Here is a 26931-nt window from a genome sequence, read left to right on the forward strand (position 1 = left end):
TAAACCTCTGCTGGCTTTTCTCGAGGAGTTGGGGTGGATCGAGTGAATAAACACCCATTATCACCCTCACACGCAAAATACGCGCTTTGTCGTGGAGTTGCGGAAACCAGCCCGAGTAATCTAATCTAATCTATCTATAACCTCAATTCTTCATCAGAAAAAAATCAATAATTCTCGGAAACTAGGGTAAAAAATTATAAATTGTTTTCAGGGTCTGAAAAGGTAATTGTCGTTCTTCAAAATAAAGTTAAAACCACCATGGCACGCAATTTTTTTCTGGGGGCCCAAATCTCCTAACAAAACGGGCATTCTCCTTTCAATGCAAAATATCTAGAAACTAAAAAGTTACAGATTTTTGAGATGAAACGCACAGGTTCGTCCCATAGTGCGACGCACGGTTTAAGATTGTTACAAATCAATGTTGTTGTGTCCGTCATCTGAACAGGTGAATTGCGCGGCAGCTCGGGTCCTCGCGCGTTCATCTGAACTTAGCCTTATGTATCTTTTTCTCTCCAGGTGCTGTACGACCGCGCGACCACCGACTGCGTAGTGTGCGCGGGCTCCTACGAGCTGCTCGTCGCATACGCTCGTCACGCGCACGCGCACTCCTCGCGCAGCACGTACTCGCGCGTGCTGGACTCGTGCGGCCGCCGCTGTCCGCGCCGCGCCACCTTCTGGACGCTCGCCATGCAGCAGGCGGAGCACGAGGGGAGGGGGTTCGAGGAGGTATGTACTGTGTGACGTCACACTCGCCGCGCAGCACGTACTCGCGCGTGCTGGACTCGTGCGGTCGCCGCTGTCCGCGCCGCGCCACCTTCTGGACGCTCGCCATGCAGCAGGCGGAGCACGAGGGGAGGGGGTTCGAGGAGGTATGTACTGTGTGACGTCACACTCGCCGCGCAGCACGTACTCGCGCGTGCTGGACTCGTGCGGCCGCCGCTGTCCGCGCCGCGCCACCTTCTGGACGCTCGCCATGCAGCAGGCGGAGCACGAGGGGAGGGGGTTCGAGGAGGTATGTACTGTGTGACGTCACACTCGCCGCGCAGCACGTACTCGCGCGTGCTGGACTCGTGCGGCCTCTCTCCCTCTTTTACTGTTGAACACTTGTCTCAAAAAAGTGTGTCTGCAAAACGAACCGTATTTCAACGTCATAATCTGTTTTTTTTTTACAAGTATTCAACAAACATTTAAAAGTTTTTGTGGCACGACGGTATATGTATAATTATTTTCCAGGTGAAGTCAATATTCGAGACTGCCCTCTCGAAAGGCATGGAGACATACAAACAGAACGAGGCTCTCTGGCTAAGCTACTTGGAGTACACGCGGCGACGCACACAGCTCGACAATGAGGATGATGTCGAGAAGATGCGAAGGACGTTCCGACTGGCTTGGGATTCACTTGCTGAGGTAAACCAAATGTTATTCAAAATCAAGGTCAAAGTATTTATTAGTGGGCTTTTTGGTGATACAATAGGTCTTAATAGTATTTTTTATGGTAACTCAAAAAGCTACCCATTAGGCGTACAAAATTAAATATTAAAATTGATATTTATACAAAACAAATTAATGTCAATTGTTGGCTGTGTTAATAATAGCTTCCTGCCTCCCACAACAAAACTGTGTAAAAATACTCGCATGAGGCTCCTCTAAAGTAATACTTAATTAGAACTTTTATTCCTCATAAAATTAAGTGTGAATTTATTTATCTGTTTGCAGCATATTATCTATCTATACATATAATAAATCTGTAAAAAAACTGTGTCTGTACATTGAATATATTTAAAAAATAATAATTGGGTGGGGTTTAGAAACAGTAATGGAGCACAAATCCAAAAAAAAAATTCTGTCTGTTTGTCTGTATGTCTGTATGTCTGTATGTCTGTTTGTTTGTACACGCTAATCTTCGGAACTACTGAACGGATTTCAATGATTTTTTCTTTGTTGTATCAGTATTAAGCCTGGTCAACATATAGGCTATAATATATCTTCGAAACTTGAAGACCTGATGCAGAACTCCAACAGACCAACAAAACTATAAGAGATATAAAAATGGTGCCATGGCAAAAATTGTTTCATGTGATGAGCATTTTTAGTTGAGATAATAAATTTGAAGATCTGGAACACCTGATGTGGAACCCCAAGAGCCCAGCTTCTCTGTACCATATACAGGTATGGCGTTTTAGCAAAAGTTGTTCAATTTGATAAGCACTTTCTATTGACTTATACAAATTGAAGATCTAAAACACCTGATGTGGAACTCCAGGTGCCCAGCTAGACTATAGCATATAGAGGTATGACGTTTTAGCAAAAGTTGTTCAATCTGATAAGCACTCTCTGTTGACTTATACAAATTGAAGGTGTAAAACACCTGATGTGGAACTCCAGGAGTCCAGCTAGACTATAGCATATGAAGATATGACGTTTTAGCAAAAGTGGTTCAATCTGATAAGCACTCTCTATTGATGTATAAACATCGAAGATCTGGAACACCTGATATGAAACTTCAAGAGCAATACTACACTTGAAATGTATAGAAATGAATGTTATGAAATAGGTATGGTGAATCCTATCCTAAAATAATGGACACGTATTTTTCTTTTCTCTCTCTCTCACAAACAAATAATAACGAAGATACAACAACGCTTCGTTAAGTCACTGCTTAGTACAAATTTTACATACTTAGACGTGGCGTCACGAGCCCTCACTCTCCGACTTTGTTGCGTTATATCTCATTATTATTTTGTATGTCTCTTCCAGACCTCGGGACTACAGAGTTCCGAATTTTTGGGAGGCAAACGTGGGGCCGAAGCCAACACGCTGAAGCCCTTTTGAGACAACTTTAATGAAATGGTGACACAATACCGTCGATTATCCCTTTATACACTATAGAAATGAACCCAAGGACATTCACCGGTGGACGTCGTTAAAAAAAAGACAATCCCCGGTTCTGTGCTAAACTATTGCTAACTATTGAGGGAAACTACTTGGGCTATTTGTGATGGGATGTTAGTGGATGTCAATGGTACATGTAAAAATGGCAGGTGGAGACTCGCCACCTCACTTACTGGGCCCCCGGGAACCTGAAGCGTGAGGATACCTCGGCGGACTTTAAACACAGATTACGCGCTCCCTGTGCTTACCATGAGGCACCTACCCTCCGAGCAGGGCTACTAATCCTGCTCTAGCGACTCCACTCTGGACGGCCAAGCCAAGCCAGAGGCGTGAGACCTACCCCCGTCATGGTTCACTCCGACCGGCCGGAGATGGGGGATACTCTCCCTGGAGAACTCAGCATATAGTATAGCCCCGCGGGGTTGCTACTCCCCGTCATCAGCCTCAGATGTCCTGCGGTGCCTATATCTCATTATTATTGTCGTTATTATCTCAAGAGCCTTTGTCCCAATTATGTTATGGTCGACTTCCAGTCACGATGCAACTGAGTACCAGTGTTTTACAGGAGCGACTGCCTATCTGACCTCCACAACCTGGTTACCCGCTCAACCCAACATACCTTGGTAAGACTTACTGGCTTCTGACTACCCATAACGACTGCCAAGAATGTTCAATGACAGCCGGAACCTACAGTTTAACATCCCCTCCAAATAACGGTTATTGGTATCCAAAATATACGTAGAAAGTACATACGAACTTAGAAAAGTTGCATTGGCAGGCACTTGCCAGACCTGGAATCAAAGACGCACGCTCATACTTGAGAGATTGGTTCTCTACCCACTAAACCACCACGACTTCCACTAAGTCACCACGACTTTGTCATCTATTTAATGTTTTTTTACGTAATAATACGTGTAACATTTTTGCCACATAACTTAAATGCAGACTTATTAGAATCACTACTTTTATCCCTATGATCACGCCTATTGCGGTTCAGTTCTCAGCGTTTTGTTTAGTCCAATTTAATTAAATATATGGAACGTTTCTAATGTTTATCCGTATTCCGTTGTTTTCAAGTCAACGGGCCCTTAAAATTCAATATCAGACGGTTCAGATCTTTGATTTTGCTGACCCCGTAGTCGCTGGCATAAGGGACAGGATCCGCGTACGAAGTCGCGGGCAGAAGCTAGTGTGGAATAAATAAATAAACTATACTAATATTATAAAGCTGAAGAGTTTGTTTGTTTGAACGCGCTAATCTCAGGAACTACTAGTCCGATTTGAACAATTCTTTCGGTGTTAGATAGCCTATTTATCGAGGAAGGCTATAGGCTACTTTTTATCCGGGTTCGTGCAGAGGTTTCCACGGGATGCGGGTGAAACCGGCTGGCAGAAGCTAGTTAATTATAAATCCAAAGCTATCGCTACCTACTAGTTATTATTACCTATTTTCTTATTATTTAAAGTGTTATTCTTCGTAGGCTTGGGGCGAAGAGGCAAACGACTGTGAAGTGCCCTTATATTGGGCCCGCCTCGAGTACAAGGTGTTAAACGAACCCAAACAAGGAAAAGAGATCTTCGAGGAAATATTCAGTGAGTTACATACCTATTGCATAATTATCTATCTCACTTTTAGGCAATCAGAGCTATAATACTATGGCTATATTTCTATGGTATATCATACATAGAATTGTAAAGTTTCCTTGGTTACTAAACCATACTCATATTTCTATAACGTCTCAACTCACTTTTAATATAGGTAGTTTCATATTATTTACAGACCTAAAACTGATCTTATATTTACTTACCTTAAACTGAGCAAAATGATTATATTATATGATTTGATTATATTTATCCCTTCCAAATAAATTAAACATATTCCCAACAGAATACGGCGAAAACAAGACCATGTCGAAGTACTGGGAGGCTCTTATAACATTAGAAAGTAATCGAAGTCCGAAACCTTCTGAGAACAAACTGCGCGATTTGATGCGTCGAGCGCTACGGTCGGTGAAGGACTACCCGCCGTCCATAGCGAGGCTGTGGACCGACTACGAGAGGGACCACGGACATCTCAGCACTTTGAGGGAGTGTGTAGACGCTTGTGAGGTAAATAGCCTGCTTTTACGAGTATTCGGGTAGTTCTGACTACTGACTTCGCAGTCGTTACGGTAGTCAGAAGTTAGAAAGTCTGACATCCAGTTTTACCAAGGGGTATTGGAGGGTAACTAGGTTGAGGAGGTCAGATAGGCAGTCGCTCCTACTAAAACACTGGTTTTGCTAGGAGCTTTTTTTTTTCAAAATCAAAAGACATTTATTCAAAGAAGGCTGAAAACCAGCACTTTTTGAACGTCAAATCTACAAAAAACAGCCCCCAAAACGCCCACAATTCACCACTTCGTATGTGTTTTTGCTGGGAAGAAGTAGCACAACAAACTCCCCAGCAACACATGTCTGTCTGTAGGTTAAAAGAACCTTTCAACAATGTTTTCATCATTGGCAGTCTTTACGGCAGTCAAAATAGATTTTTTATCGAGAAGCATTTAAGCAACTTTTTCTACGGTTATGGGAAGTGGTCGAAGCTAACCAGCTAATCTTAATTCTATTTACAGGCAAAAACAAAAGAATGGCGTGAAAGTTACCAAGCAATGAAGGACAAGATGATTGGTAACAAGAAACAGCAGAAAGGCAAGCCTGACAATAAGAAGTCCAAGTTCGACAAGAAGAAGTCTAAAGACGACTTCAAAGACAAGGGCAAAGGGAAACGGAAGTCGGATGGGGCTGATGAAGGCAGTAAGGGGAAGAGGAAGAAGGAAGTTGAGATGGAAGTAGATCAAGAGGATACGGGGGGAGTTAAGAGATCTCATGATGATGAAGAAGAGGAAGAAGGTATGTACTTCTTAGTTGAATGTGGAATTCTGTTAATAAAGGACAAAACACAAGCGTCATCGAAAATAGATTGCAAACTATTATCTTTAGTATTCAGTAGTTATTTGCAAAATTATATCTTTTTTAACACGCTTAAATTAGCTTCACATGTAACTATGAGAAAATCTTGGAATCTTAATTTGGTCTTCGATTAGGATGAAATTTTGCATACGCGCTTGCGAGTTCTGATGACAATGCATGACAAGCGTTTTTTAATTGAGATTCTTTCCCAAATATGACAATAACGTAGAAGACAAATTAAATAGTTATTATAATTGAACACATTTCGCCAGTGGTTGAGAGCAAGCGTCAACGCACGGACAGCACGAGTCCGCATCGACTGGGCACCAGGGACGCGTGCACTCTCTTCGTCAGCAACCTGGAGTTCAAGTCAGTGCATACACTTACTAGTAAACCTTATGTATTTTAAGTACAGTTCTCGCCTCGCCAAATTGTTTGTCATTACGAAATAATTCGCGAATTGCTGCGCAGTAACCAATTTTAGGTATCAGTAGGTGGCAGAGGTGAGGAAGATGTTTTAACCACATGCGAGTACTTGTTCTCCTAGTTTGTAACGAAACTGAAATCGCCATTTGGACTTCAACGGGGATCGCCACCAAGTTTTGCAAGAACTTCATCATACATTCTAATTAATTTTATACATCAAAGGGCCAGATGCAGTTAGTTCATGCAAAAATATAAGCGTTTAAAAACTGGTCGGGCCCAAAGAAAGCATAAAAGGCGAAGACAGTAACGTTCCTCGTCCCCCCCTCACCCGCATTTTGTCGAGCTACATTCCTATATTTTCCGTTATGGCACCTCCCCTAATCATATTGTTCTCTATGGTTTTAATCATATCATTGCAGAGTGGACGAGCAGAGACTCCGAGACAAGTTGTCACAATACGGCGATATCATCTCACTGCGAGTTAGGAAGGGCATCAAAGCGTTCGGCGGATCCATCTGTTATTGCCAATATAAAACTCCAGTAAGTATGTTCTACTGATTTAGAATTACTTAATCGTGCATATATTCCATAGTCGAGAGAAGAACTGAAACTGATGCCGGAGGGGCATCGATATTTGTTTTCCCATTTTCCCATCACTAGTTGTATAAAAAATTAAATTATAAATTTAAAAAAACCCCCGACCCAAAAAAACTACGCAATTAAACCCTATAAAAAGCAAAAAATTGCTTTTAACACTACGTAAGTACCAACTAAAGCATGTCAGACTAAACTAAATTTTGTCGTATCGGGGGACCGCTCTAATTTATTAGCCTAACGTTAGAAGTAATTATATACTACTACATTATATATACTACTTATAACTTTGTATATAATTGTGTTTAGATACGTGTTTTTTATACGAGTGTTGTAATTAGGTAGGTATCATTTGATTTGTGTAAGTATTTTTAAAGGTAAAAAGCGGTCCCCCGACACGTCAAAATTTAGTTTAGTCTGACATGCTTTAGTTGGTACTTACGTAGTGTTAAAAGTTATTTTTTGCTTTTTATAGGGTTTAATTGCGTAGTTTTTTTTGGGTCGGGGGTTTTTTAAAATTTACAATTTAATTTTATTTCACGCTTTTTGAAGGAGCTCCTTAATTTTTCCTTCTTTCATTTAATTTCTTTTATTTTAAGATGGGGTCGCTATATGCGATCTCGGCCAAAGGAAGCTGTTTAACAATCCTCATGACAAACTGGCTCTGCGAGAATTGCACAGATTGAGAAACAATAAAGACTAACCTTTGGTCATACTAGATTTTCAGCAAAAATATAAATCGGTTTATCCGTTTCATTCCGGCATTCCAGGGTTTCATCCGTCACATCCCATTTCCAGCATCAGGTTCTCGTCAATTAGAAACATGAAGAGAACTCGTCAAGACAAATTCAACGAGCCCAAACTCGATGCGTTTACTAAAAGGCAGTTCAGGGTTACGTCTCCTATCTTCGTGCCCTAACAGCAGACCAGCTCAGTGGTTCCAGAAGACATTAGTGTTTCAAATTTCAGATCCCACATATGCTTGCAAGTAACTGAGCGTGTAACATTCCTATCACACCTATCAAACGAGCTGATGACCTTGAAGACCTGAACCGATTTCCACCAAACATAGCTAAGAACACTCCCGAATGACATTCCTTTCAAACAAAAAAAACCGCATTACAATCGGATCATCCGTTTGGGAGCTACGATGCCACATACACACACACACACACACACACACACACACACACACACACACACACAGACACGTCAAACTTATAACACCCCGTCGTTTTTGCGTCGGGGGTTAAAAAAGAGGATCTTCTAAAGAGCCTTTATAAAAATATTCCTCACATTCGAAACATTACTTAAAGTAATGAATCACTTCATGTTATTTTAAATCACTTAAACAATATCAACCTTTAAATATTATTTACCCGGATAAACTTTAAAGACGTCCGAATAATTAAAAAAAAAAATTATCACGCTAAAAATACATTTTATTTTATTTTGTAATTTCCAGGAAGCAGTAGATGAAGCATTAAAACACGACAGGATGCCACTAGACGGGCGTCCGATGTTCCTCTCCCGGTACTCAGCTAAGAAGTCCAAGCCCACGTTCAAATACTCCACAGAAGCGGAGAAGAACAAACTGTTTGTGAAGAACCTTCCCTTCTCGCATTGTACTAAGGACGCGTTGGCTGATGTCTTCGATAAGTACGGCAAATTGAAGGACGTACGGGTGGTCACGCATAAGTGAGTGTAATGTTCACGTTTTTTGTGTCTTTTTAGTTGAAAATGTGTTTGCATTGCAGTGGAAAAAATCTTTCGATGAAATTAAATACAAGAGTGCAGAGAATTCTTCACATATTCTACTGAATTCTACTCTTCATTTTTACACTTTTTATAATCTCTTAAATTCTTTCTCTAGGGACGGCAAACCAAAAGGCCTCGCCTACATAGAGTATGAAGACGAGAGTTCAGCAGCAGCCGCCGTCACCAACACACACGGCATGACGCTCGCAGACCGCAAGCTCGACGTAGCGCTCAGTGCACCGCCGCCGCGACACACCGACCTGCCTGCACTCGGCCTCGCCAAGCGAGACGCGGGCGGTGGCATGTATGTATACTGTAGTTATAGTAACAACACACACGACACACCGAGCTGCCTGCACTCGGCCTCGCCAAGCGAGACGCGGGCGGTGGCATGTATGTATACTGTAGTTATAGTAACAACACACACGACACACCGAGCTGCCTGCACTCGGCCTCGCCAAGCGAGACGCGGGCGGTGGCATGTATGTATACTGTAGTTATAGTAACAACACACACGACACACCGAGCTGCCTGCACTCGGCCTCGCCAAGCGAGACGCGGGCGGTGGCATGTATGTATACTGTAGTTATAGTAACAACACACACGACACACCGAGCTGCCTGCACTCGGCCTCGCCAAGCGAGACGCGGGCGGTGGCATGTATGTATACTGTAGTTATAGTAACAACACACACGACACACCGAGCTGCCTGCACTCGGCCTCGCCAAGCGAGACGCGGGCGGTGGCATGTATGTATACTGTAGTTATAGTAACAACACACACGACACACCGAGCTGCCTGCACTCGGCCTCGCCAAGCGAGACGCGGGCGGTGGCATGTATGTATACTGTAGTTATAGTAACAACACACACGACACACCGAGCTGCCTGCACTCGGCCTCGCCAAGCGAGACGCGGGCGGTGGCATGTATGTATACTGTAGTTATAGTAACAACACACACGACACACCGAGCTGCCTGCACTCGGCCTCGCCAAGCGAGACGCGGGCGGTGGCATGTATGTATACTGTAGTTATAGTAACAACACACACGACACACCGAGCTGCCTGCACTCGGCCTCGCCAAGCGAGACGCGGGCGGTGGCATGTATGTATACTGTAGTTATAGTAACAACACACACGACACACCGAGCTGCCTGCACTCGGCCTCGCCAAGCGAGACGCGGGCGGTGGCATGTATGTATACTGTAGTTATAGTAACAACACACACGACACACCGAGCTGCCTGCACTCGGCCTCGCCAAGCGAGACGCGGGCGGTGGCATGTATGTATACTGTAGTTATAGTAACAACACACACGACACACCGAGCTGCCTGCACTCGGCCTCGCCAAGCGAGACGCGGGCGGTGGCATGTATGTATACTGTAGTTATAGTAACAACACACACGACACACCGAGCTGCCTGCACTCGGCCTCGCCAAGCGAGACGCGGGCGGTGGCATGTATGTATACTGTAGTTATAGTAACAACACACACGACACACCGAGCTGCCTGCACTCGGCCTCGCCAAGCGAGACGCGGGCGGTGGCATGTATGTATGCTGTAGTTATAGTAACAACACACACGACACACCGAGCTGCCTGCACTCGGCCTCGCCAAGCGAGACGCGGGCGGTGGCATGTATGTATGCTGTAGTTATAGTAACAACACACACGACACACCGAGCTGCCTGCACTCGGCCTCGCCAAGCGAGACGCGGGCGGTGGCATGTATGTATGCTGTAGTTATAGTAACAACACACACGACACACCGAGCTGCCTGCACTCGGCCTCGCCAAGCGAGACGCGGGCGGTGGCATGTATGTATGCTGTAGTTATAGTAACAACACACACGACACACCGAGCTGCCTGCACTCGGCCTCGCCAAGCGAGACGCGGGCGGTGGCATGTATGTATGCTGTAGTTATAGTAACAACACACACGACACACCGAGCTGCCTGCACTCGGCCTCGCCAAGCGAGACGCGGGCGGTGGCATGTATGTATGCTGTAGTTAAAGTAACAACACACACGACACACCGAGCTGCCTGCACTCGGCCTCGCCAAGCGAGACGCGGGCGGTGGCATGTATGTATGCTGTAGTTATAGTAACAACACACACGACACACCGAGCTGCCTGCACTCGGCCTCGCCAAGCGAGACGCGGGCGGTGGCATGTATGTATGCTGTAGTTATAGTAACAACACACACGACACACCGAGCTGCCTGCACTCGGCCTCGCCAAGCGAGACGCGGGCGGTGGCATGTATGTATGCTGTAGTTATAGTAACAACACACACGACACACCGAGCTGCCTGCACTCGGCCTCGCCAAGCGAGACGCGGGCGGTGGCATGTATGTATGCTGTAGTTATAGTAACAACACACACGACACACCGAGCTGCCTGCACTCGGCCTCGCCAAGTGAGACGCGGGCGGTGGCATGTATGTATACTGTAGTTATAGTAACAACACACACGACACACCGAGCTGCCTGCACTCGGCCTCGCCAAGCGAGACGCGGGCGGTGGCATGTATGTATGCTGTAGTTATAGTAACAACACACACGACACACCGAGCTGCCTGCACTCGGCCTCGCCAAGCGAGACGCGGGCGGTGGCATGTATGTATGCTGTAGTTATAGTAACAACACACACGACACACCGAGCTGCCTGCACTCGGCCTCGCCAAGCGAGACGCGGGCGGTGGCATGTATGTATGCTGTAGTTATAGTAACAACACACACGACACACCGAGCTGCCTGCACTCGGCCTCGCCAAGCGAGACGCGGGCGGTGGCATGTATGTATGCTGTAGTTATAGTAACAACACACACGACACACCGAGCTGCCTGCACTCGGCCTCGCCAAGCGAGACGCGGGCGGTGGCATGTATGTATGCTGTAGTTATAGTAACAACACACACGACACACCGAGCTGCCTGCACTCGGCCTCGCCAAGCGAGACGCGGGCGGTGGCATGTATGTATGCTGTAGTTATAGTAACAACACACACGACACACCGAGCTGCCTGCACTCGGCCTCGCCAAGCGAGACGCGGGCGGTGGCATGTATGTATGCTGTAGTTATAGTAACAACACACACGACACACCGAGCTGCCTGCACTCGGCCTCGCCAAGCGAGACGCGGGCGGTGGCATGTATGTATGCTGTAGTTATAGTAACAACACACACGACACACCGAGCTGCCTGCACTCGGCCTCGCCAAGCGAGACGCGGGCGGTGGCATGTATGTATGCTGTAGTTATAGTAACAACACACACGACACACCGAGCTGCCTGCACTCGGCCTCGCCAAGCGAGACGCGGGCGGTGGCATGTATGTATGCTGTAGTTATAGTAACAACACACACGACACACCGAGCTGCCTGCACTCGGCCTCGCCAAGCGAGACGCGGGCGGTGGCATGTATGTATGCTGTAGTTATAGTAACAACACACACGACACACCGAGCTGCCTGCACTCGGCCTCGCCAAGCGAGACGCGGGCGGTGGCATGTATGTATACTGTAGTTATAGTAACAACACACACGACACACCGACCTGCCTGCACTCGGCCTCGCCAAGCGAGACGCGGGCGGTGGCATGTATGTATGCTGTAGTTATAGTAACAACACACACGACACACCGAGCTGCCTGCACTCGGCCTCGCCAAGCGAGACGCGGGCGGTGGCATGTATGTATGCTGTAGTTATAGTAACAACACACACGACACACCGAGCTGCCTGCACTCGGCCTCGCCAAGCGAGACGCGGGCGGTGGCATGTATGTATGCTGTAGTTATAGTAACAACACACACGACACACCGAGCTGCCTGCACTCGGCCTCGCCAAGCGAGACGCGGGCGGTGGCATGTATGTATACTGTAGTTATAGTAACAACACACACGACACACCGAGCTGCCTGCACTCGGCCTCGCCAAGCGAGACGCGGGCGGTGGCATGTATGTATACTGTAGTTATAGTAACAACACACACGACACACCGAGCTGCCTGCACTCGGCCTCGCCAAGCGAGACGCGGGCGGTGGCATGTATGATTACTTTAGTTATTGTACATAACAGCCGCTCCGTCCTATAAAAAAGACATGACGTCAGCAGCCGTCACAGCGGCCAAGACATCTGGAAGACGTATTTCTATCATCACCCAAACTATTTCTTTCATTCTTTCAGGCGACGAACGCAACTAAGCAGTTTCATCCCCAGCGTGCTACAGCGACCATCCACGAGTACAGCCAAGCCGACCACCAGCCAAGCCAACGGCAGCTCCACCAACGGCGAACAAACCAATGGCGACCACAGCAACGACAAGCGACCACTCAGCAACAGCGACTTCAGAACTCTTCTGCTTAAGAAATAAACCAACCAATAATAAATAATGAATAATGCTTTTACAAACACAGTCTGTAAATAAACTTAAACCTTCATACCTTTAACGGAACTCACATTTTTAGCCGACCTCAATAAAAGAAGTAGGTACGTTTTCAATTATCGATACTTTTTATATTAGAGGTGTACCGTGATCGATGAATATTCCGCCTGTTTGCTACGGTTTAGTAATCTAACGTAGTCGGCTTAGTAGATTGTGTAAGAATAATCGACCTTTCTGACAGCAATAATATTCGCTTAAAAATAAATAATTCACGTTAGTGATAAAGTAAAACCTACTTATAACGTAAACATAGTCGATTATCGATTTAAAATAATCGTTCTAAAGTACTCAGTACATCTCTAAAGGGCGCCAAATATGATGTGAACTGATAAGAAATTCGTGCTGTAATAACGGATTTCGCCAATCAGAACGATTGAATTGTTACGGTTAAAGTTTTCTAGATCGGCAGACTTAGTACGAGCATACATATTGTAAGGGAAGAGCGAATGTTTTTTTATTGACATAATTTCTAAGGTTGACTAAATGCTAGTCTTGAATTAAACGTTAGAATTGTTCGTGCTACGCCTACAGACTAGAAAACCGTGTATTTTGGCTTTAACTCGTAATGTTAAGCGCCTCGTACGCTAGTTCATAGGTACCGTATATCACGTATTTGAAGGCAATGATTTGTATACTTATGATATCACTGTATTATAAATGGTTAGGACGGGACTTTGACACCGAAAGCGGTGTTTATTTGTGAAATTATAATCACAATAATTCATGTAATCACTAAGCTTCGTATTGGTATGTTTAATTCGTTGTAAAAATTTAAATTTCAGTTTTTGTTCAGTTAAGTCTATTTGAAATGTCTGTATTAGGATGTGTTGTGTATCGAAGTGTCGATGCACGGTTTTGGTGTCTAATGGTTGATTTATGAATTTCGTTTAATGGTTGTTTTTCTTAAAAAGCTGTTTTATACGGTTATTCGCAATTCGGTAAAAGATGTTGCAGGGTAAAGAAAATTCGAATTTATAAATCTTGCAACGGCACTTCGTAATACAATGGAAAACTTTGTCAATACTTGATTTTTGTTACTCAAAACCGGATTGTTTATATCGATTTTCACGCATTCATTCCATAGACGTTTAATGCGTAATATTATACCAAGATGTGATCGAAATATAGTCACAATTTTCATAATAATTATAGCCATATAGTCCACTTCACTTGAATATGTAAATGTTTGATATATAAATAATAGCAGTCACTCAGTGTGTGTGTGACACAGTAACTTCTGATTATTTTGAGTTATAAAACTTGAACATTTGTTTTGTATTCGGAGTTTTACACTGCGGTGTGATTGCGGACAGTGAATGATTCAGAATAAATGAGTTTTGTTGTATTCTGTGGTTTTACTGTTAACATCGGATACCTTACTTCAAGAAGGTACTCTTTATATTTATGGAAATAAGAAAACGGCACCTCGATAATAAAAACAATTTATTTTATAAAAATACAATGTACACTTTACAATCTCAATAGAGAATATATAATTTCTTCTTATATACATCGAGAGTCGTCTACAATAAATAACTCTAAAAGCATTTCGTAACTGTAACTGGAAATTATAGTCTAAACAATTAACTTCGAAATGAGCTTTGTACTTCAACGTCTAACCTATGTGGAATCTGAGATATGTTTAACGATGTGTTGGACCCGTAGGGGTCAGCACCGGTGTTCTGTCACAGCCCACAATTGTCAAATACTGCATAATGTGTACACTTCGACGTCAATGGTTGTGCGTACGACGACAATCACGCGAATAACATCATAAAATTGAATATTACTTGATCGTTTCGCATATTTCTCGAATGTTCGAAAATTAATTTTATATCCATTAGGTACTACGACTTCTACTTCAAATAAAAGTTGAGAAGTTTCTAGCTTCAAAGGTTCGCTCTTGTATGTAAAATTTGTGCTAAATACATAATGGCACTGTCATTTTCAGAAAATGGCAATTTAAACATGTGTAAAGAATGATGACAAATACGCTACGTTGAACGTAAGGCATAACGTTTGCACCAACATTGAAACCCTTATAAAATATACGGGTCCTTTCAAGTTTGACGTTTCGTAGTGGCGCGACTGAAGCGCGTTTATTGTTCACTTATTTTTATACAAAACTTGCGGCAACTGCACCGACACAAAACGTCTAATTTGAATGAACCCTCTACTCCATTTAAGTCGACACTTAACTAAAAGCAAACAATCTTGATAGGAAATTATAAAAAAAAACCACATATTAAACAAATAAATTACTGCTTAGAATAATGCTTCAATTGATTAAGTAATTTTTATCGTTGTACTTACATTGTTTTTCAACCGCATTTTATTTTAACTTGAGTTTTTAAATGAAAGGTCATATCAAGATTGTGTATCTTTAGTTATTTGCGTACTGAAATGGAGTGTAAGTGTGCTGAATCAAGAAGTAGTGGGGTTGGCCCTAGGTCTCGTCACTTCAGTTCTGTGTCGTTGGCAGGTGACGAGCCTGAGAGACCCCTTGACTTGAAGAATTGTCCACTATTAACACAACCGCACAGTGTCTATCCACCATTGAGCTTACACTTTGAGTATCTTAACGTAAAAAGGAACGTTGTACAAGTGCTAAGTATAACTAGTGTCAGTTTATATGAGTACCGTTATGCCACCTTTTTTTTGAGCGCTCGAATGCTTCTATGATGCAGGCTCTGTGGGAAGACAAAATCGACTTAAATACTTTGTTTCATGCCAAAATTTTCATATTTCTCGAAACAACGTCACTTTCATTGATTTCGGTTTTTAAAGTTCGGTCAGTTCTATAAAAAAAGTATTTTATTTTATTATTTATGACCGAAAAACAGTACAATCGATTTGGCAGAAAATTGGTGGGGATGTATCTGAGAACCAGGAGACGGGCATAGGAATTGAGGGTTAACCTCACTTATCAAGCAGAAAGGTTGAAATCGTGGGCGGAAACTATGCAGCTTCTAATATTGTCTTACATATAAAAATGAATTGCTGTTCGTTAGTCTCACTAAAACTCAAGAATGGCTGGACCGATTTGGCTTATTTTCGTTTTAAAATGTTTGTGAAGGTCTAGGGAAGGTTTGAACGATACGAAGCTTGGGTTAGCTAGTTTAGAATATTACCTGAACAGTGACTGGTGCAGTATATACGCGGAGACGTGTCCGGCGTCCACGTACCGCACCTCGGCGCCCGGCCAGATCTCCTCCAGCGTGCCGACGTCCTCCCGCGGCACGTACGCGTCGTGTTTCGCGCATACCGCTGATAAATAAATAAATAATGTCGGGACACCTTTTCACACACGGTCGGTTAGCCCCACGCTAAGTTATTAATTAACTTGTGTTATGGGTGCTTACACAACTGATAAACTACATATAGCTACATATATACATATTTATAAATACATATTGTAACACCCAGACCACGGCCAACAAGCATGCTCATCACACAAATGTCGATCGAACCGGGAATCGAACCCGGGACCTCAGATTCGGCAGTCCGGCTTGGTGACCTTTGCGCCACAGAGGTCGTCAAAGCAAATAAAAGCGAAGGTTTATAAGATTAAATACATATATTATATCTATGAAACAGCTAGAGGCCATATTGGATTTGTAATGATGTTTCTTAGCTAGTCAAGTATTGTCATCAGAAGTCGGAGGGTGTGCAAAATTTCAGTCAAATCGAAGACCGGGAAGTGGGTCAAATTAGCAAATTAAAATAAATAAAGCGTGTTAAAAAATGAATCCCTATATCCCTTGGTCACGTCATCACGAACTAGTTAAGAATAGCCAAAACTAGTTTGTCCTGAAATCGAGTTTGGCCGGTAACATATTCAAGTTCTATCTTCAACCCTCCACATCAAGGTGTTCACAATGCTAATAACGAATATCCTTGCCAAAATGTCTAAGCTATAAATATCGCTTAGAACGTGAAAGTAGTTACGAAATTGTTCTAACGACTTTTAGAGAATAGAAATAGGGGTGTTGACATGAACCCGTTCTTAACTAATAAAAGTTACCTATATCAAAAGTATTCAGGGGCGGATCCATCTCTTAAAAAAGAGCAATTCATTTATTGACATTTAATAATTTCAGGTACTCAAGGAGTTTAACGGGAGAGTGCATTAGGGATAGTACATAAGGGGTACCAATAGATAGTTATATACATACATATATGAGGACTATGGGGAGTCTACTAAGCAAAGTACATAATGGAGTATGTAAACAGAGTAATTTAAAACAAGAAATAACTGTGACATCTCAAGTAAATTAGGGTTGTGGGCATGCTCAGTGCCCACTACGGTAAATCCGCCACTCAAAAGTTAAAAACCTTACATGCTGTACATATATCTAGAAGGATATGGTTTATTTAAATACCAATAATGATTTAACTATACGAATGTGACTGACAGAAAAACTAATGCGAGACCATTTTTATTAAAAAAAAATATCTTAGCATCCCCATAGCAGGTGTGGCTGAATACTTCAAGTATTTTCAAGAGTAGAGTGGTTGTAGAGTATGATATCGTAAATGACACGTGTAAGGCCACGTAATATAATACACGTGGATTCATTTTGATAAGTGCCAAGTTTTCACCAAGTTATCCAAACTATGTGGTATGTGTGCATGCCATATTGCTTTGTAAGACTAGTTTTCGTGTATTCTAGAAGTATAGTAGAAAGGCTGGGCAGTTTTACACTTGATGTATGTTAATATATTAATAGCAACAACATTATCCTTGAAGAACTCAAACTTGGGTTGGAAAAAGGAAAAATTATTCCATCCCTAGTATATGTGAACTATTTTAAATGTAAGTGTGAAGATAAGTAATAGTGGGGATTAACGCTCATTTTTTCACTGTATGTGAAGTGACACTTAAATGATCATCAGTAAGACAGCTGAAAACTCACCAATAATCAACGAGGTATCATACGGCACGGAGAAATTACTGAGATGCGTACATTCGTCCATGATCCCTCTCATGAACTGTAGCGTCTCTCTGTCTCTCCAATGTATTTTGCTTATGTCTATCTTCTTCCCACTCTTCGAACTAGATCTTAAGAACGGTAAATTCACCCAAAAATCTGACGTAAATTCCGATATATTCCAAGATTTTTCTGGTTTTTTGATAATTTCCTTTTTTGTCCTATCTACTGTAAGTTCTTTGATAATTCCTGAACTTTTCACTACACTAGAATTTTGCTTGGCATTCTGTTTTTCTGTTTTTTCATCGGCCCGCCTCTGTATTGTTTGTAACAAGTCCTGTAGGTCGGCTGGAAAAAAATATATATTTTGTGAAAATCTTTTTTCTCTCTAAAGATCCAATTTCCCAGTTGGGAGCATAAGCTTTGTCAATTCATGCTAATTTACTCACCACACACCCATTTTATTCATTTATTCGACTCAAACAAGGAGATGCTGTATTAACTTACCTGTAATGTGGGTGCGTATGCGCATATACAATTGCTACAACACTGAGCGATACTTTTGGGCATGTATTATGAAACTCAAGCCAATTTTTTAAATCACCGCTGCTCTTATTGTCTCAATTGTATCCGCGACATTTTAGCACACCCAACATTAAAATATGTAGACTTACCAACTTTACATTTAAAGAGGACCTCTTTCAGTCTCTGTTCGCTCAAGTGGTTGATGTCGTCGATGTCTGAGGGCTCTAACACAAACTTCTCATTAGAAGTCAGCTTGTCATACAACTGCTGGCTGATCTTCTCCTCATCCAGCAACTTCTTCAGCTCCTCATTCAAGTTCTCGATTTGACTCAAAGCTTCAGACTCGGCTAAATGTTTAGGCACTTTATCATTGTTTACTTCTAGTATATTCCTATTTACGTCTACGATTTCCTTTGGCACTTCTGCACTAGTTTCCTTGTACGTTATGTCTAATTTTCTTTTGTTTTCGCTTTTGAGTGTTTGCGTCGGAGGTTTGTCTGTCTGTGGTATTTCCATGGTTTGTGAGTAGGTGCGCGCGAACTTCTTGCCGGCGAGGAATGCCTCGTCCACGATGGTCACCATCTTGGACAGTTTCTCTCTGTACTCGCCGTCCGAGAGGTACTGGTCCTCTAGCAAGTCCCAGTTTATCGACTGCGACATTACACCCTGGAATTTTGGATACCTAGCTTATTACCAGTACCTACGTGTGTTTGAAATTGAACCTTAGATACAGTTAAATAGAGTTTAGTATACCTGTAAGAATACTGCCGAGGCTGTCGACCAGGAGAGGCACGGGACTAGTACTAGAGGCTTCGGCCAGTTTGTAGCCGCCAGTGACGCCATCTGCCGAACACGTGCAGAATCAATAAATTACCTTTGTTATTTACTGAATGACTTTGTGTATTTAGTTAAGGTTTCGTTTGTGAATTAACCCTGTTGTTTGGTTGGTTTGGACTGTTGAAAAGTCAGACAGGTAGTCGATCTACTAGGTACTAGTGTACCGCACCGTTTACACCGAAAGCTATTCAAAATGAAACCGTTTTCCGAGAAGTGGATGATGTAGCGTCGAGTATAGACTTTCAACGACTTTTTACTAATATGGAAGACTATACATATAACTATAATAATAGTTAATCATAATTAAGTTACTATACATATATTCGGTTACCTACTCTGCTACAATCTCCAATATTGTTTATTATATGAAATATGAAAATCTGGTAATAATTATTCTTCTACTACTAACATGTCCGCCCATAGAGAGTCCGGTGACGCCGAGAGGGCCGAGGCCGTTGCGCTCGCACCAGTGGAAGAGCACGAGCGACTCCAGGATCAGACATCCGCCCATCACGAAGATATCCGACACGTTGTGCAGAGATGAACGACTGAACATAAAAGGGTAACTTATCACACAACAAAACATAGAGAGAGGCACATCCCGGCAGTAATTTGAACATCGTTTGCAGTCGTTTCGTGTGGTCAGAAGCCTGGAAGTTTGAAAGCAGTCTTTGGAAGGGGTATCAGGGTAACAGTACATACATAGAGAGACCATCTTTTAACCCGTAGAGTTCGGAAGGCACGTTAAAGCCATGTATTAACTGGGAAACAATGTTTCAGATACACAGTTTCTGAAACATCACGTAGATGTTTACAGCAACAATGTTTCGGAAACTGCCGTCCACACCGTCAGATGTTTACAATATGTCGCCCGAGGAAGTAGTGTTGTTGTGTGGTGCCTACATTTATTTGCATAAGTCCATTTCTAGTAAAAAGAAAAAGAAAAGAGAAATTACTTGCTATGAAGACATTTATTTGGCGTTTATAAACAAATGAAAGACGCGTCCACACTTGTATCCATATGTTGCGCGACTGATTTGTTTCTGTGCTCCCCGCCACGGGTGGGGAGCACAGAAACATTCGATAAACCCGTAGTGTTTACAGAAACAAAATTATATGTTTCTGAAACAAAATTATTTGTTTCAGAAACACGTAGATTTTGTTTCTGAAACAGTGTTTATAAACAATTGTTTCTCAGTGAATACATGGCTTAATTTGAACATCCCGGCAGTGACTTGTTTGAACATCGTTGGCAGTCGTTTCGTGTGGTCAGAAGCCATAGAGTCTGACCATAGTCTTTGGAAGGAGTATCAGGGTAACATTAGATAGAGAGACCATCTTTGTCTCCGTAGAGTTCGGAAGGCACGTTAATTTGTACATCCCGGCACTGACTTGTTTGAACATCGATATCAAATAGACCTGGTAATTGCGCTGAGGCGTTTTCGCCGAATGACAAAGGTCATCATCATTATCATGTGAGGCGTCAATATAGCTGGCTTCAGAAATGCTCAGTTAAAAGACGCGAGCCACAAAAATTGTACAGCATTAAAATTAAAACGTAAAGTTTTTGTCGATCCTTAATTTTACAACAATGCTGAGATATTTATTCCCGATTGCAACATTTTTTCGTGAACTACCGTTACACATGTCGCAACAAAAATTGGGGTCACCACGTTCCCGCTGACAGACAGACATAACAAACATACAATATTGAATATAAGAATATAATACATATGTAGTTGTTATCACTCACACTTGGTCAGTCGGCTTGCGTAGTCCGTAGAAGGGGTTCTCCAGTATAATGCCGCCGATTCCCGCCTCTTTCAGCAAGGGCTTTACCATCAGGTTCCGCCGCCGCCAAAAAAACTACAAACAAATATAAATCTATGGTTATTTGAGAGTTAGGAGTATTAGGGAAGAACTAACACCTAGTTCTGACCGAATTGTTTCAGAATAGATTTAAAAAATATGGATACTTTGTCACAAAAATAAATCAGAACCAAATGTAAGATCTAAAATCGTATAAAATCAACTTCTAGTTCAAAAGATTTTTATTTTTTTTAGAAGTTGAATGATTCTTATTTATCAAACATATGAAAATGACCGCTGAATAAGGTCGAATACATGCCGCGCCGTGGCACGTGTAAACAAAAACATTTTATACAGAATTAGAAATGAGTATCTATAGCAAAAAGCCAAAAGTACCAACTGCATTCACGCCAAGTTTCACACCTGGTGCGGTCAAGCATAGAATATCCTTTAATTGTATCAAACTACACCAATTTCTTAGGTGTTTACGTTGGTCATAATTAATAACTACTGGGCAAAGTGCCAGCATTTTATAGTTCGGCCATTCAGAGAATGCGTTCCTGACACGTCGCGATTGAACTGACGACGTAACTTTGCAATGGCGTTGCAGTTACGATAAAAATATTTTTGCTGGTTGTTTACCGTTTTAACAATTGAGGAGCATTAAAACAACATTATTATATCAATAATCAATGAATGTTATAATTTTGTGCCAAACTGAGTGTCAAATAACTTGGTAAACAATATTTTTCTAAATCTATACTGCGCTATTACAAGGTTATGTCAGCGGTTTATATTTTGTAGTGCTGTGCTAAAAATAACAGGCAAGTATCGTAATCTGTTCTTATACAGTTATAATATAAAATAATACGTTTTGATTTTCTTTTTAAGAATTGGAAAATAATGGACTATAAGACTTAATTATAACGTTTATGAAATATAAAAATAAAACTATGACCAAACCGCATTTTTATACTTAGATTAAAAATGGTAACCCCAAATGGCGTTATGGGCCGCCATTTTGTGACGCTAAAACAGTCGTCCGTTGTCGTTTCGTGCGCATAGACCACGTTTTTCAAGTGTTTTCGATCTGTTTTTATTTGATTACCCGGCTTTTGTTAGACCGAGATATCAGGATTGATTCTGTTATTGATAATAATATAATTATACATGTAGGCGAAGATGATGATGAAGACACCACCTCCTCAAGCAAATCGGAGTCTGATTAATATTCTGTTCGCACATTCAATTCAATGTACTTGTAACAAAGAATAAATAAAACAATTTTATTATATGAATATTACCTTTTTTTGGTTTCCACTTAAATAACTAAAATATAAAACAAATGATTCCGCCAATTTAAAACGAAAATAATCTTAAAATAATGCGGCGGTTCATTTTGAAGGAACGGTAACGAACTCAGTGTTATGTTGTGCCCATCACTAGTCGTGACTAACTGATAGGTGTCAGGAACGCATTCTCTGAACGGCCGAAGTATAACACTAAAAACTCGTAAGTCAAACGAGGCTTGAAAACTAGCGTTGGCCCATAGCCAAGAAGACAATATTCGTGATTCTTTTTCATAACTTTTCAAAAAAAGAACATAAGATAGGTTGACGCTTGGAGGTCGGTGTATGCAGGTTCGTAGCAAAGGTATTTATGGAGAGTCAGCATTTCAGCAATAACATTTGTAGGTCAATAACCGACGAAATATGATAATAAAATCGATATAACTACACCTATTTGGTCTTCTATCGGTAAAATATCTAGCATTACATGTTTTGGTGCAATGATTAGATAAGATATTTCGACGTACATATCTCAGCAGCGTTTTAAGAAAACATTGGAAGACAAAAGGAAAATGATATATTTTTCCTTTGTCTGATTTTTATTTACGTTAATACTGTCTGCTTGAATAAGCGTCGCGCCTTTATGTCACGATATTTGGTAGAAATAAATACTTAATGCAGCGTTGATATTATGCAACTGTTTTGTTATGCCCTGTTTACCTCATTTTTTTACGATTTGAAAAAAGTAGTTTGTATCGAAAACTAGAATTCTTTACAAAGAGAGTCATGTTAACTAATTAACTAGGTGTAAGTATAGCGTGTCTTCTAGACGAGACTTTGTAGTTATGATACAAAAGAGACAGTTTTAAATGGTGATTGCTCATAGCCTTCGAAGTATTTACCTGCATAGACAATTGCCAACTATGTTAAGGTCATTTTCCAGTCTTTCATGGAAAGTGGATGTAAAATAATGCAGAACTAAGCGACACGATAGACGCCAGTTGGCTTTCTTGAGACACAAAGATTCGTCTTTATTTCAATAATTCTTTTATAATCTCTATCTTTACTTACTTATTATTTTGTGGTATTATCTATTTATTATAAGTAGTGATTCGTACATTTATCCATGTCCACCATGTCTTTTTTATTTTTAATCGTTTTAGAAAGAGATCATTACGTTGCTGACTACAATCTGAACCAGATGTTACCGGAGGAAGAACTCAATATCGCGTGGGCCATCAATATGTTACCGGTTAATTCTGGTTTTGATGATTTCCATAATAGGATCAAAAATTTCAACTCATTCTCCTACTTCACTTCAGCTAGGTACTTAACTAGCTGAGCTACAACTGCTAGCCCTGCTGACTTACTACTTAGAAATGAATGGCAGAATATACTTAGGCGTTTCTTTTAATCAGCATATTTTACTTCAGAACAACCAATGACGATAAGAGGTACATATGTATCAATACTTGGCAACTTGGACAAGCACAGCGATGTGCAGCGAACTACGTCTGTTACAGACTTCTCACCACGGCCAGGGTCGGCAGATCACTACGGCACGAGTATATTATAAGTTCTGCCTAGATAGGTAACCATAATTTGGGTGCACTGCACTCGCAATAAATGCATCGCTATATAAGGAAGTATTGTTTATAATGTTTATAGTAACTAACGCTTTTACTTTCTATAAAGCGTGTATTGATAGACTAGTACTATATTACGTAAATCGGCTGGCCTCCCGAAGCCTCAGATCAATCTTTATCTATCATCTATAATAACATTATCATACGATAACAAACATTGTACGCTCGACATCTTAGATAGTAGACCAACTGGAAGCGCTATTGTCGAGCCTTCTGTGCCAAAAACACGAGAGTCAAGATGAAGACTAGATAGTTTGTGCCCGGTTCAGCCTTGTGTTTATAATTTTTGCTGTATGCATGCGTAACAAAATAAAATTGCATGTGTAAGTTACATCAGCGTTTGTTACGTTGCCTCGCACCCCGCGCTTAGAAAGGCAGTCTTTATAGACAGGTGCTCACGGCGGTTCCAGTTAGTTAAACAGTCAAAGCACGTCATTGGTCACTGGCATCGTAAACTAGTGACGTGAACATTACCGTAGTGTCGTGCCAACGCCTTCGATAGAATACTTGTTGTTGTTTACAATTTAATTCTAGAGACACTGTTTGGGCGATAAACGTCATATATCATGTCTTATTGTGAATTATAGTCTGCGTCACAGTGTTAAAGGGTTAATCTTCCGTCTTATTTATACGTATTGATTACGTGTTAGTTTGATTAGTTCCTAATTATTATTATTAGCGATATTGTACGTACTCAGAGAAATATTGGCTTCGAAATTACTGAAAACCTTAATGAATATCGCAAGTAAAGCAGGTAAAAGCCAATAATTTAGGTAGATAAATCTATGTAGGTATAAAAATTTGAAATCCCAGACCATACATAAGAACACATTTTCATACAAGCTGTAATCTGCAGTTCAACTCGTGTGCTGAAGGAACTTCTTTACACACTGAGGTGAAAAGTATTATACATAATATCCATTCTCAGTTTCTGCACTATCTGCAAAATTTCATTTTAATTTTCTAAGTAGTTTTGGCGTGAAAGCCAGAGAGTCAGATTAACTTTACTTTTTATAATATTAGTAAGTAATTAATGCGGAATAACTTTTGCATATATATGTAATTAAAATAGTTATTACTCACATGGTCACCGGTACCGGCAAGATGTAAACAAACAGGCTTGCAGCCCTTCTCGGGCCAGTGAACGGGCAGCAGGGCCTGGAAGTGTGCCTTCTGGGCTATTTTGGGCACAATCCCGGGCAGATACCGTTCCAGAGGCGTTATGAAGTAGCCCTCGAAGAGTTTGCAGTCTGATAGTGTTTGTTGCTGTGAAGTTAATGATAAGTTATTTTTGAAGTATTTAATATTAAGTTATTAATAAATACATTAATTTTATATGCTGTCAATAATGAGAATTTTGGAATTGTTATTGAATACAGAAATAAAATGTTGTGCCTAATTTCTGCATTTTTTTATGGAATCATAATTTGTAATTTATTTTGTGTATTTTTACACTTGTCCTTTTTAAATTGTTATGATTTGCATTATATTCTAGAAGTTTCCAAAAATTTATTTTTTTGGTAAACAAGAAAACAAAACATAAAGAAAAAATAAAACATAAGATTTTTATGAAATTTTGAGATTATACATAAAAAAACAAGAATAATAAAAAGAACCTTTGGTATTATTAATCAACATCATATTCTTAGGTTATGAGTCATGCAACATATTTATGACTCAAAGTTTCAAAATAAAAACATGAATAAGGAAAAAAAAACAAAAACAAATATTTACCTTGGTAATCGTAACAGGATAGTCTCTTTCCACCAGTTTGAAACATTCATCCCGGTTCGAAACCACTTTCCTGAACTCGAATAACCTTAAAACATAACATTGAAACTGAGTGTAAACAAGCTACACATTGTGACAACAGCACGCCGCCGGCCCGCCCGACTGCGGACCTGTTACACAATAGCTACACCACATGTACTATCATCATTCTGACCTTCGCAAGTTCTCTGGTTTCCCCCATCCTTTAGTAAAGAACTTTGTCAGAAGAATACTCCTGTATACGGCATCTAACCTACTAGCCGACATATTTCGTGAGCCGGACGGTAATGGCCTGTTTCACTGACGAGTTTTTTTGGTGAAATCTTTTTTGATTTCGCTGTTACGATTACTGGTTGTCAATACATTTTGGCTGTGAATGACTGAGATTGAATGAGAAATGTCAACAAGGTTTTTTTCAGGATGGTCAGCTGTTAGCTGTCACATTGACAGACGTGTTCATTTTATTATTTTTATGAAATAAAAAAGAAACTGCTGAATGCAGTATTGAGATATTTAAAACTGAACGTATAATTAACTATGAGTAAAGTTTCTTAGTAAAGGAAGATTTTTGTTAAATAAAGCTTTCATAAACAAAGTTCGTGAAAATTCTTTTGCTAAAATTATATACCTAAAGCGAACACACATGAATGCGTTCCAAAACTATGCACTTATGTATACATATAACAATTTTTTATTATTTAATATGATTACCGATTACTTACACGATCACATCCTCGTGTAAGCTAATTATATTATTTAAGTAGGCATTTAGAAATAATACAAGCTACAGCTGGTTAATAATTGCGCAACTGAAGCATTAATTGGGTATTAAAGAAAATAAAGAATTGAAGAGGAAGATTATAAACGCACCGCGATCTATAACAAATTGATGGCGGGAAACTGAAAGTGCAATATTTTATTTTTGGTCTTTTATAAACGAAATAGCTCTGAATGTTATTTATTGTGTTCTTCTTTATTTACATATATACCGATGTACATCGTTTCGTCCACTGTTTAGGAGCCGTAAGAGAATTTTGTGAGGGCTGTGAAACTTTTCAGAGTAAC

General features: G+C 41.0%; 2 protein-coding genes across 5 annotated transcripts in view; one reads left to right on the forward strand and one right to left on the reverse strand.

The window, feature by feature from the left end:
* Positions 1 to 14404, forward strand: part of LOC124639549 (squamous cell carcinoma antigen recognized by T-cells 3-like) — a 29932-nt gene extending 15528 nt beyond the window's left edge. For 2 of the 4 annotated variants that reach the window (XM_047176971.1, XM_047176973.1), the window contains exons 8-17: positions 517 to 726; positions 1234 to 1407; positions 4374 to 4485; positions 4781 to 5001; positions 5505 to 5781; positions 6114 to 6210; positions 6687 to 6807; positions 8327 to 8559; positions 8735 to 8923; positions 12801 to 14404. In XM_047176971.1, coding sequence (XP_047032927.1) covers positions 517 to 726; positions 1234 to 1407; positions 4374 to 4485; positions 4781 to 5001; positions 5505 to 5781; positions 6114 to 6210; positions 6687 to 6807; positions 8327 to 8559; positions 8735 to 8923; positions 12801 to 12987 — 1821 coding nt within the window. In that variant the 3' untranslated portion in view covers positions 12988 to 14404. Of the gene's footprint in view, positions 1 to 516; positions 727 to 1233; positions 1408 to 4373; positions 4486 to 4780; positions 5002 to 5504; positions 5782 to 6113; positions 6211 to 6686; positions 6808 to 8326; positions 8560 to 8734; positions 10596 to 12800 lie in introns of those variants that run through there. The other 2 variants (XM_047176972.1, XM_047176970.1) reach the window with 2 other exon arrangements.
* An 81-nt stretch (positions 14405 to 14485) lies between these two features.
* Positions 14486 to 26270, reverse strand: LOC124639551 (protein ABHD18). The gene is made up of 10 exons (XM_047176977.1): positions 26042 to 26270; positions 25831 to 25915; positions 25180 to 25362; positions 21106 to 21218; positions 19762 to 19900; positions 19269 to 19358; positions 18665 to 19181; positions 17976 to 18338; positions 16191 to 16326; positions 14486 to 15749 (listed from the first exon to the last, which is right to left on the reverse strand). The coding sequence occupies exons 1-10, from the start codon at positions 26131 to 26133 to the stop codon at positions 15683 to 15685; spliced, it is 1785 nt and encodes a 594-aa protein (XP_047032933.1). The 5' UTR covers positions 26134 to 26270; the 3' UTR covers positions 14486 to 15682.
* Between the last annotated feature and the right edge of the window lie 661 nt (positions 26271 to 26931).

Source organism: Helicoverpa zea, chromosome 19, assembly GCF_022581195.2.
Source record: "Helicoverpa zea isolate HzStark_Cry1AcR chromosome 19, ilHelZeax1.1, whole genome shotgun sequence".
NCBI classification, from domain to species: domain Eukaryota; kingdom Metazoa; phylum Arthropoda; class Insecta; order Lepidoptera; family Noctuidae; genus Helicoverpa; species Helicoverpa zea.